Source organism: Mixophyes fleayi, chromosome 8, assembly GCF_038048845.1.
Source record: "Mixophyes fleayi isolate aMixFle1 chromosome 8, aMixFle1.hap1, whole genome shotgun sequence".
NCBI lineage: Eukaryota > Metazoa > Chordata > Amphibia > Anura > Limnodynastidae > Mixophyes > Mixophyes fleayi.
In genome coordinates, this window is record NC_134409.1 from 55,806,611 (window position 1) to 55,819,335 (window position 12,725).

The following is a 12,725-nucleotide window of genomic DNA, read 5'->3' on the forward strand; positions in this document are numbered from 1 at the left end:
TATTATTATTATTATTATTATTATTATTAATTTTTATTTATAGGGCGCCACAAGGTGTCTGTGGCACCGTACAGGGACAAAAACGAATTACAATACAAGGTGAGACAGCACAGTACAGTAAACATAAAGCACAGTAACTCAGTAAACTCAATGCACAGCTAGTGAGGGCGGGGGGAGTATCCGCAAATGACGGGGCCCAAAAGGAGGGCGCAGAAGACAGGGAGACCTCCAGAGGGGGGAGGAGGACCCTCGAGGAGGAGGGCAAAGTAGCTGGAGAGCAGAGTTAGAAGTGGTGGAAACAGGGGGAGAGATGGCCCTGCTCAGAGGAGCGTACAATCTAAGGGGAGGGATGGACAGACGGAGAAACGCAGGGGAGAGAGGGAGAGTAGAGGGACGGAGGCAGGGAAGGGGAAAGAAGGGGGAGAGGCAGAGGATAAGGTAGGTAGTTAAGTGGGAGACTGGAAGTCTTTAAGAAAAAGGTGGGTTTTTAAAGCCCGTTTGAAACTGGACAGGTTAGGGGAAGTCCTGATGGAGGGAGGGAGCTTGTTCCAGTGGAGGGGGGCAGCGCGGGCAATGAGTGAAAATGAATGTTATTGAGGTTAATAATAGCGTAGGAGTGAAAAAAATTAATAAATCTGGATTTTAGCAGTTTTTATGCTTTTTAAAAAAAAATCAGAACCCGAAACCTTGAGGGGGGTGTTTTGGCAAAACCCATTAGAACCCAAAACCTGAAGGTAATCAGAACCCAGAACCCAAAACGTGAAAAGTAGCCGCTGCACATCCCTACTATGTGCCCAATCTGAAAAAATGAAATTTTGGTTTTCATTTTTAAATTCTAAGGAAATGGTAAAGATTGAATGTATTTTAAGGTATACTTGATCTTGGTAGATCTGAAACATGTACCACCTCTGTACTTTTCAAAACTTTCAACCAAGTCCTTTGTTCAAACTGGGGACAAAAATGCAGCAAATAGGCACACTCCATATAAAATATACATAAAATTGTACATGTAATACAATGTAGATGAAAAAAATAAATGTAAATGTTTGGAAAATTAAATAAAGGGAGACCCTGGGCCAAACAAGTAGTATTTTGGAATAAAACATACGGGTTAAATTGATGTAATAGTATGGCATGTTTTATAGTGATGTTTTCACTTCAGCAAGGCATGCACTGTGAATTCCCACCTAAATAAAAACCTCAATGATCAGAAACTTTTGGTACCCAGGAGATGCCATGCTCACACTTAAGATATCAAAATACTGTTTAACAATGCGGCTCCACCAAGAGGAAGATGGGACACACAAAAAATGTGGGTTACTCCTTCTAGCTAAATCCAGTCCTGTGTTGATAGCACTACGACACATCCCAACCTACCTGATGCCAATTGAAGGTTGATGTAATAAATAAAATAGTAAAAGATAGCACTTTAGTGATATGACACTACTAGTCCCAGCTAAGTCTGACAGCCATTAATTGCTTGGGCATACTAGCAGTTACAGGTGCAGCTCTGGAAGCCAGTGCCTGCTGACACCAGTAGTGCCACATATTACAGTCACCGTAGAAAACAGATTGAATATTTATATTAAAATATTTTATAATGTCATCATTTCTATATTTTCATACTTAAATCCACAGGAATCTCCATCTTCTGGTCGTCTATTTATAGGTGTGTGCGCCCTTCCTGTACTTGAGTTGCACTGGCATGATCCTGATCCACCTCTCCCGGTGTAGGGGGCATGGCAGTCTAAGTTCCACATTGTTTTAGTGCACATGAGTAGTAAAACAAAGCGTTGTGCTTCTGAGAGTTCGACTTCAATTGAGGGCCATTAAAATGGTTTCTCACTGGGCAAAACTGCATACAGAAATGTAAATTTTGATGTATAGCCGAGGAAGGTATATCCGTGAAACATGTTGATGTGCACGTGCATTGAAGTTATTACTTCCATGTTCAAATTAGTAATAGGTAAAACAATTGGAGGGATTGAGCAATGGCTAGGTGAGTTACTCGTGACAATATAAAGTGTGTGTACACTGTTCAAGTTCACACAGCTCCAGCAACTAGTTAATTTGTAATCACTAACTCATTGTTATCAGTGAATGATTAGATTTCACTATCCAGTCAGAACTGTTGTTTTATATCATTATGAACACAAAGATAACCTAAATAAGAATGTCATACTAATCTGGACGAATAAATATCATTCTGTGGAAGGCCACTGTAATGTTCATTTTGTCGCTACTAATAAATATTGTCCAATGCGATTATTGTGGTTCCAACGCACAAAGAGATTTAATAGCAAAAGATAGCGAGATAACAGCAAACCATGATGATGCATAAAAGGTATAACAATAAACAGGAAACTATAAACCCGAATACATTACACAAGTGCATTCCCTGGGCCCAGGTCTATATTCAGTCTTGTAGTCTACAGTCTGGAAGAAAGAGATTTTACACTGGCCTAGGGACTTGCTTATATACAGCTTGAGTTAGCAAAAAACTGATCATGTACACAACGATAAACTAAAGTCTTTCTTCATTGGTCCAGGGGTCAGGTCAGTCAAGTACAATGCAGATAATAGGTCAGTTCAAAGGATTCCTCTGATAAGGTGGGGGCAGCTCACTTCAACAGCTGAGCACATGTTGTGTTTGAGGGAACCAACCTAATCCAGTTTAAACCAACCTAAAATCTAAGTGCTTATGAGTATTAATCTCATAGCATTCAAACTTGCGATCGCAATATGCAGTCGTTTCCCTATTGACACCAGATTTCAGCTAGTAAAATATATATTAATATGAGACCAAACTCCACACATTTCTGTGGACCTGAACCATAGTTACCTTTAATGTAAATTTATCTTTGCATAAATAAACTTTAAGTTTTACTAATAAACTGATTTGAATTGGAACTTTAATAAATGTGTACTATTTACAGGTGTTAGTATGAATGTAAGTGTGTGTGTGTTATTAATCCATAATCCGCAATCTCACGTTAAATCAATATTAATTCATTTAGCTGACTTCAACCAATTATTTGACTTCCATACCACATAAGTGGAATTTTTTTTAACCTTGGTTTAAACTTAGGTATATGCCATATTCTATTGTCCCTATCAGTATGACATTTCTACAGGGCTTCCAATGCAACAAGGTTCTTCAATCAAGTTGTAGTAAAGTTGAAAACTGTAACTAAGCTTCAAATAATGCACTTGATGGATATGTGGGAGCAATATGGACAGCACTGTTTGGGTTGCTGCTCTCACCCAGATGAGAGACAGATTTGACTATGATGGACCGCAGTTATGAAGCGCACATAGTGCTGGTCAGAGTATACATAGTTTTTGGTTTTGTAAGCATGCTTATCTGGACCACCAAGCAACTTTACAAGGGCATATTTACATTCCGGTCTTTAGAGATGCCTCCGCAAACTAGATGTGCAACCCAGTTATCCAGCAAGTCAGAAATATCTGAAAATGTGTATTGTGCAATTTCACATCTCCTCCTACCACTTTATAACATCCAATTAAAAATGTAGAATGAGACCAGATCTGATGGAAACATTCTAGTGCAATTGCGGAGTGGAATTGGCTGTGAACTCTTTTGCAAAACAAAGACGGGCCCTAAAGATGAGCACTTTTCACCCATCATTTTAATAATCAAACTGCATAAATTGAAGTCTGCAAAACTAGGCCTCCAATGCTCTCTATGGATAGCAAAACGGTTACTGTTCAACTGCATCTTTGGATAGTCTCAGTTCCTAAAACGCATAGTTCAAATATTAAAATGCTAGTACGTAGGAAATTTTCAATTTGTTGGATTACATCTAACTGAATAGACTTGATTGAATGGATAATGTCACTATGTCCTTTTTGGGTGTGTCTATAACTAAGGTAGAAGTAATTGGGAGCAGCACAATGACGAGAATTAATTAAAAAAATAAAAAAGGTTCTTACTGCTGATATTTACATTTGGGGTTTCTGCTTTGCTGATGGGTAATTTGGACACTTCACCTATAGATACTGGAGGTAGCCATCACATTGCATTGTTTTAATATCTTTATTTTTATCATTTTTGGTTTGCATATATTGTATGGCTGAAAAGAATTAAACAGCTAAATAAATAATATTTTCTAACTAACATTAATTTATTTTTACATTGGGCCCATCAGATCTACTACACAAATGGAAAGTATGACGGGGAAATAAAAACAGGCTACAAAAAAACAAGATGTAAGTACGTTCAATCCAATAAATTGCATTATAAATGTATGTCTGTTTACAAATTTATCTTGCTATTAAAATATATGGAAGGTACATAAGTTAAAAGGAAAGAATGCATAAGTTGGGGCAGCATGGTGACTTCGTCATTAGCACTTCTGCCGCACACCACTGGGGTCATGAGTTCAATTCCTGACCATGGCCTTATCTGTGTTGAGTTTGTATGTTTGCTCTGGTTTCCTCCTCCACTCCAAAAAAAACATACTAGTATGTTAATTGGCTGCTATCAAATTGATCTTAGTCACTCTTCTGTGTATGTGTGTGTATGTTAGGGAATTTAGACTGTATGCTACAATGGGGCAGGGACTGATGTGAGTGTGTTCTCTTTACAGCGCTGCGGAATTAGTGGCGCTATATAAATAGCTGCTGATGATAATAAGTTAACAGTAGTAAATGTAACCTGACTTCTTCAGTGTCACTATTGTTAGAGCTTACTGCAATTAACCCACTGTTTTATATTTTGCAGATAATGATAAGGCCCTCATTGGATTCCTGGCTTTCCTGATAACGATCACATCTCTGGCTCTAATCATTGTCCTGTTTAAAATCTATAAATTGCAAAAGAAATCCTCATGGTAATATGTGGTTATGTTCTGTCATAAAACTAAATATATGCATTTATATGGACAACAAGGAGGCACAGTCTTTAGCATTGCTGTCTTACAGTGCTGGGGTCAAGGGTTCAGTTCCAACCAGGTTCCTATCTGTGTGCAGTTTGTAGGTTCTCCCCATGTGTCCCAGTTTCCTACCACACACCTAAGACATTCTGTTATTTGGCATCTGTTTAAATTAACCCTAGAGTGTGTGTGTGTGTGTGTGTGTGTGTGTGTGTGTGTGTGTGTGTGTGTGTGTGTGTGTGTGTGTGTGTATTTCAACACATTCTAATGCACAAATTATTTTTTTATTTTGAATTCAACAGAATGAAATAAATAAAACAGTGAAAGTAGCATGAGAAATAGTTTGGACACCCCATTAGTCAATTCTTACTAATATTTACTTTGGCAGAAATCACAGCTTCCAAACTTTTCTCCGCCAACTGAGTCTTTCTATTCTTGCTTTAAACAATTTCCCCCCTCTTCCCCTGAGAACTCTTTTAGCTCGGAAATATTCTTAGGCCTTCTTGCATTAGCTGCATGTTTGAGATCTCCCCACAAATTTGTTTTAACAATATTCAAATCAGGGGATTGCCAAAGCCATTCCAAAACCTTAATCTTTCATTCCTCCAAGTACTTATTTCCTTTACCAATAGCTGCAACACAACCCCAAAGCCTAATATACCCACCCCCATGCTTAACAGTTGGCAAGGTGTTCTTATCTTCAAATGCTTCACCTGCTTTTCTGTAAAATATTTTTTTTATGGTTGTGACCAAAAAGTGTACATCACTTTGTCCCAAGAAGTTTCTGGCTTATCTAAGCATAGTTGTTCATGTGTCATATGCTGACTTTTATGATGACGTCATAGAAACTGGGACACATCTCAACCTCCCTGATGCAAATTGAAGGTTGATGTAATAAATAAAATGGTAACAAACTGCACTTTAGTATGTGACAGTACTAGTCCGAAAAAGCCCTGATAGCCATTAATTGCTTGGGCATTCTTTCAGGTTTCCTGCCCTGGACTTTTATGTTGAGTTCATAGAAATTGTTTCTATTTGAAAACACTTGTAGATCCTTTGTGTGTAAGCAATGCTGTACTGTGGACCTGTGGACCACTATTCTGGTGTTGACTAAACCTCTTCATATCCTTTGCAGTGATATGTGGTTTCTACATTTCTGAGCACTTTACATACAGTTTTTATCAGAGATTCTTCTGGCTCTTGTTTTGACTTCAATAGATTCCATTAACAGTAGAGATGAGCGCACTCGGATTTTGTGAATCCGAGCCCACCCGAACCTTTCCTATCCGAGTCGGATCCGAGACAGATCCGGGTATTGGCGCCAAATGAAAACTTGAAACCGAGGCTCTGAGTCATAATCCCGCTGTCGGATCTCGCGATACTCGGATCCTATAAATTCCCCGCTAGTCGCCGCCATCTTCACTCGGGCATTGATCAGGGTAGAGGGAGGGTGTGTTAGGTGGTCCTCTGTCCTGGTAGATCTCGTGCTGTGCTGTTTAGTTCTGTGCTGTGCTGTTTAGTTCTGTGCTGTGCTGTGCTGTGCTGTGCTGTGTTCTGCAGTATCAGTCAAGTGGTGCTGTGTGCTGTGCTCTGTCAATTTTGAGTTCAGTGGTGCTGCTGGGTCCTGTGCTGTGTCCTGTTCAGTCCAGTGGTGCTGTGTCCTGTGCTCTGTGCTTCTAAGGGCATAGTTATTTCCCCATTATTCCCAAGTGTTTTAAAAAATAAAAAAAAGTTATAAAAAAAAAATACAAAAAAATAATTAAAAAAATAATTAATTACAACAAAATTTGCAAAACCAATCCTGCAGTATAGGCCAATTGGTACTGCAATATTACCAAGTTCACACATTCAACAGTAAAAGTCCAGTGGTGCTGTGTGCTGTGCTCTGTCAATATTGAGTTCAGTGGTGCTGCTGGGTCCTGTGCTGTGTCCTGTTCAGTCCAGTGGTCCAGTGGTCCTGTGTCCTGTGCTCTGTGCTTCTAAGGGCATAGTTATTTCCCCATTATTCCCAAGTGTTTAAAAAATGTAAAAAAAGTTATAAAAAAAAATACAAAAAAAAAAAAATAAAAAAATTAATTACAACAAAATTTGCACAACCAATCCTGCAGTATAAGACCATTGGTACTGCAATATTACCAAGTTCACACATTCAGCAGTAAAAGTCCCAGTGGTACTGCAATATTACAAAGTTCACTCATTCTGCAGTATAAGTCCATTGGTACTGCAATATTACAAAGTTCACTCATTCTGCAGTATAAGTCCAGTGGTACTGCAATATTACAAAGTTCACTCATTCTGCAGTATAAGTCCATTGGTACTGCAATATTACCAAGTTCACACATTCTGCAGTATATCAGTCCAGTCCAGTGGTGCTGTGTCCTGTGCTCTGTCCTGCTGAGTTCAGTGGTGCTGCTGGGTCCTGTGCTGTGTCCTGTTCAGTACAGTGGTGCTTTGTCCTGTGCTCTGTGCTTCTAAGGGCATAGTTATCTACCCATTATTCCCAAGTTTTTAAAAAATAAAAAAAAAGTTATAAAAACACACTAAAAAAATAAATTAAAAAATAAATAATTATAACTAAATTTGCAAAACCAATCCAGCAGTATAAGTCCATTGGTACTGTCTGCAATATTACCAAGTTCACACATTCTGCAGTATCTTGTGCTACATATAATGGAGACCAAAAATTTGGAGGATAAAGTAGGGAAAGATCCAGACCCACTTCCTCCTAATGCTGAAGCTACTGCCACTAGTCATGACATAGACGATGAAATGCCATCAACGTCGTCTTCCAAGCCCGATGCCCAATCTCCTAGTACAGGGCATGTAAAATCCAAAAAGCCCAAGTTAAGTGAAAGTAGCAAAAAGAGAAACTTAAAATCATCAGCGGAGAAACGTAAAGTTGCCAATATGCCATTTACGACACAGAGTGGCAAGGAACGGCTTAGGCCCTGGCCCGTGTTCATGACTAGTGGTCCAGCTTCACCCCAGGATCTAAGCCCTCCTCCTCCCCCCATACAAAAAATTTAAGAGAGTTATGCTGTCAGCAACAACAACAAAACAGCAAAGAACTCTGCCTTCTAAACAGATGACATCACAAATCCCCAAGGCGAGTCCAAGGGTGTTGTTGGTTGTGAACCCTGACCTTCCCATCACTGTACGGGAAGAGGTGACTCCATCCAGCATTTGCAGCACGCCCTCTACATATGCTGGAAGGATCACCCACAGTCCAGTTACAGATTTGGCTAATGAAGGTGTCAATGTTGTACACCGGGAGGAAGATATTGATGTAGCTAGCGCTGAGGAGGATGTTGATGATTATGATGCAGACAGATACCAAATTGCCTTTCTCAATTTCTATTTATATTCTAGATTATATAACGGCTGAATAGTTTTCTATTTTACTCCTAGTGGAGAGGGGATCTGATACAGACAGATACCAAACTGCCTTTGTCCATTTCTTTGTATATTTGAATTTCTAGTTCTACAGTCTATGCAGGCTGCTTTTTTTTATATTCAACTACAAGTGTGGGGCGGGGGGCATAGATAGCCACCAAAGTAACGTGGTCCATTTAATTTCACTTTCTAGCTCCACAGTCTGTGCAGCCTGCTTTTTTTTATCTTCAAAGTATTTACAAGCCTTGCAATCTAAATTAACTAGAGGTAGTGACGTGGTAGAACTCCAAAAGGCAGTTTGGAAGCCCCTGTACAAACTGGCTCTATTTTACCTGAGTTGTCCCCCCTCCAGTGTGTACTCGGAAAGAGTTTTTAGTGCAGCGGGGAACCTGGTCAGTGAGCGGAGAAGGAGGTTGCTTCCTCACAATGTTGAAAAAATGATGTTTATAAAAATGAATAATCAATTCCTCAATGAAGTACAGCACTGCCCTCCAGATAGTACAGAGGGACCTGTGGTTGTGGAGTCCAGCGGGGACGAATTGATAATGTGTGAGGAGGAGGAAGTACACACTGTAGGGGGAGAGGAATCAGAGGTTGAGGATGAGGACGACATCTTTCCTCAGTAGAGCCTGTTTAGTTTGTACAGGGAGAGATGAATTGTTTTTTTGGTGTGGGGGCCCAAACAAACCAATCATTTCAGCCACAGTTGTTTGGTAGGCCCTGTCGCTGAAATGATTGGTTTGTTAAAGTGTGCATGTCCTATTTCAACAACATAAGGGTGGGTGGGAGGGCCCAAGGACATTTCCATCTTGCAACTATTTTTTTGGCATTATGTGACCATTCAACAGTCGTTTGCCATGTTCAAAAAGTAAAAGAAAATACCAACAAATTCAATAAATTAAATCAAAAGTTTAATGCCCTGTCATTATTTAAAACAAGAGGTTTTGACGTGCTAGAATTAGTGTAGTGTTAAGATGTTATAAACACTACACTTGGAACTTGGAGGAGGTATTGTGGCCCCAGTATCAAATTGGGTACTGGGGCCACCCCACTACGCAGTCCAGATACTTGTTTGGTGGAATTCTGACCAGTTGAGGGTGTCACTCACCGGACTGTGAGTGCCATTTCCCGTGTGTTCAGGAACCGTGGCCGTCCGCCATCCTGCGGGTCTGCGCATGTGCAGCCCTTATCAAACCTTCAGTACCTGTTGCTTTTAATTGATTGGATGATCAGGCAACCCTCCCTATTTAAACCACCTGTGATCATTACCTGGTTGCCTGATCTTGGAGTCTCATTCCCCATGAGCCTCTGAAGGTGTTCCTGTGTTTCCTCGTGTATTCAGCTCCTGCTGATTCCTGTTTACTGCTATTGTGGTTTCCAGACCACTTCAACTCTCCTGTGTTCATCGTGCCTGCACTCAGCTGATTCCTATCTGCTACTACTACCGGACTCCAGTTCACCTCAACTCTCCTGTGTTCATCATGCCTGCACTCAGCTGATTCCTATCTGGCACTACTACCGGACTCCAGTTCACTTCAACTCTCCTGTGTTCATCGTGCCTGCACTCAGCTGATTCCTATCTGCTACTACTACCGGACTCCAGTTCACTTCAACTCTCCTGTGTTCATCGTGCCTGCACTCAGCTGATTCCTATCTGCTACTACTACCGGACTCCAGTTCGTTTCAACTCTCCTGTGTTCATCGTGCCTGCACTCAGCTGATTCCTATCTGCTACTACTACCGGACTCCAGTTCGTCTCAACTCTCCTGTGTTCAGCGTGTCTGCTCTCCGCTGCCTCCGTTACTACTACAGGGTTCCAGACCGCCTCTACTCTCCCGTGTTCAGCGTGCCTTCTCTCCGCTGCCTCCACCACTACTACTGGATACCAGACAGCCTCAACTCTCCCGTGTTCATCATGTTTCCAGTTTCACTTACTACTGCTTCCTGAGTATTGCGTCGTTGATTCTGGATTACCTGCCATGCGCTGCACCAACCTGATTACCGCTTCCACCCTCCAGTGGTCTCTCCTCCTGCCGGCCTTCAGCCGTTCAGGTATCCCTGCACGTCTCTCTGACAGCCTGTTCTCCTGAACCGCGGTATGCATACTTTCCATTGACTTTGCTTTTGTATTGCATATCCATCTGGAGTTGTGTTCTTCTCCGGAGCCTCCTATCCACTGAAGCTATTGTTACCATTGACTTTGTTTCCTATTGCCTGGATAGCTATTGTGACTTTGTATACTTCAAGCAGCGCTTGTCAGTTATTGTTGTATTGTGGATATCATCGTGGGATCAAGTTCTGTGTGCCCCGTGTATACTCTGCTTTACATTCATCTCCTCGTGCCCCTCCTCACATATATATAGCAGTGGTACAACTTGCTATACGCAGACCACTGACTCCTGTTCCCTGTGACACCAGTTTCAAGTATCCTCTCACATAAGCAGTGGTACAACTTGCTATACGCAGACCACTGACTTCCCCGTTACCTACTTTCACCTGGACTCCATTCCTTCACTATAGACAGCGGTACAACTTGCTATACGCAGACCGCTGACTCTCACTACCTCCTCGCTACTCCGGGACATTCCTCCTCACTATAGCAGTGGTACAACTTGCTATACGCAGACCACTGACTTTCCTCACATTTACTTGTCCATCTGGTTCCTCGTGTACATACATCTACTCATTACCAGTTGCTGCTAGTCATAGACTTTCCTTGAGCATTCTCTCACCATCTGCTGATTCTCCTGTTCCGTTGTCACCCTGCTACCAGAGAACCATAGTACCAGCTATATTACTCTGGTAAGTCCATCATCTGGTGATATCCTGGGCAAAGACTCCTAGTGTCTGTGACAGAGGGTTTTATTATTATATTGTGGGGACCACTCTATACCACACTACCACTCTATACCACTCTATTTAATACTTTAATTCTATTTAATACTTTAATTCTATTACTAATTCCCATAAAGAGGAACTGCCGCTTCTATTTAATACTTTAATTCTATTAGTAGTTACCATAAAGAGGAGCAAATTAAACAAATTTTACCAAAAGTATAATATGACTTACAAACACTACACTTCAAAGATGGTGCCTTTAAATGAAAAAGTCAGTCTTCATTGCACGACTATGTGCAACAGGGACAGTTTTTTGGTTTACAAAGTCAACCAATAACACTTCGACCCTGTCTGTCTTTAACATACTTGATGGGATCTCAATGATGAATGCTCTGTACCATGGTTGGAGGAGGTATTGTGGCCCCGGTACCAAATTGGGTACCGGGGCCACTCTATTATGCAGTCCAGATAGAGGTGTATCAGATATTAAACAACGTTGACTGTTGCTGCAAAATTTTTAAATAATATTGTGGGGAACACTACACTACGCAGTCCATAAACTTTTTGGGTGGAATTCAGACCCGTGGAGGGTTTTTCAATAATATTGTGGCCCCGGTAAAAAATTGTGTACCGGGGCCACCCCACTACGCAGTCCAGAACCTTTTTTTTTGGAATTCAGACCCGTGGAGGGTTTTTTAATTATATTGTAGGGACCACTCCTCTACGCAGTCTAGATAAATTTATTGGTGCGATTCATACAAGTTCAGGGTTTTTAATTTATATTGTGGTGACCACTCCTCTACGCAGTCCAGGTACATTTTTTGGTGCGATTCAGACCAGTTGATGGTTTTCTTATTATATATATTGTGGTGACCACTCCTCTACGCAGTCCAGATACATTTATTGGTGCGATTCATACAAGTTCATTGTTTTTAATTTATATTGTGGTGACCACTCCTCTACGCAGTCCAGATACATTTATTGGTGCGATTCAGACCAGTTGATGGTTTTCTTATCATATATATTGTGGTGACCACTCCTCTACGCAGTCCAGATACATTTATTGGTGCGAATCATACAAACTCAGGGTTTTTAAATTATATTGTGGTGACCACTCCTCTACGCAGTCCAGGTACATTTTTTGGTGCGATTAAGACCAGTTGATGGTTTTCTTATTATATTATGGGGACCACTCCACTACGCAGTCCAGAAAGATACCTCGTTGCAATGTTTTGGACTAATAACTATATTGTGAGGTGTTCAGAATACACTGTAAATTAGTGGAAATGCTTGTTATTGAATGTTATTTAGGTTAATAATAGCGTAGGAGTGAAAATAAGCCCAAAAACTTGATTTTTGAACTGTTTATGCTTTTTTAAAAAAAAATCCGAATCCAAAACCTTAAATCCGAACCAAAACCTTTCGGCAGGTGTTTTGCAAAACAAATCCGAACCCAAAACATCACGGAAATCCGAATCCAAAACACAAAACACGAGACACCAAAAGTCGCCGGTGCACATCCCTAATTAACAGTAGAAATTCCAAGCTGTAAGCATTTAAATATATTTTTATAGATTTCCCCTACTTTCTAACAGAAAA

At 40.7% G+C, this 12,725-nt stretch overlaps 1 protein-coding gene across 1 annotated transcript in view; it reads left to right on the forward strand.

Moving 5' to 3' along the window:
- Window positions 1-4,151: 4,151 nt before the first annotated feature.
- Window positions 4,152-12,725, forward strand: part of PTPRC (protein tyrosine phosphatase receptor type C) — a gene marked incomplete at its 5' end in the record, with an annotated part of 42,221 nt that continues 33,647 nt past the window's right edge. Inside the window, 2 exons of the mRNA XM_075184171.1 lie at window positions 4,152-4,230; window positions 4,745-4,853. Of these exons, the coding sequence (XP_075040272.1) occupies window positions 4,152-4,230; window positions 4,745-4,853 (188 nt within the window). The remainder of the gene's footprint in view (window positions 4,231-4,744; window positions 4,854-12,725) is intronic.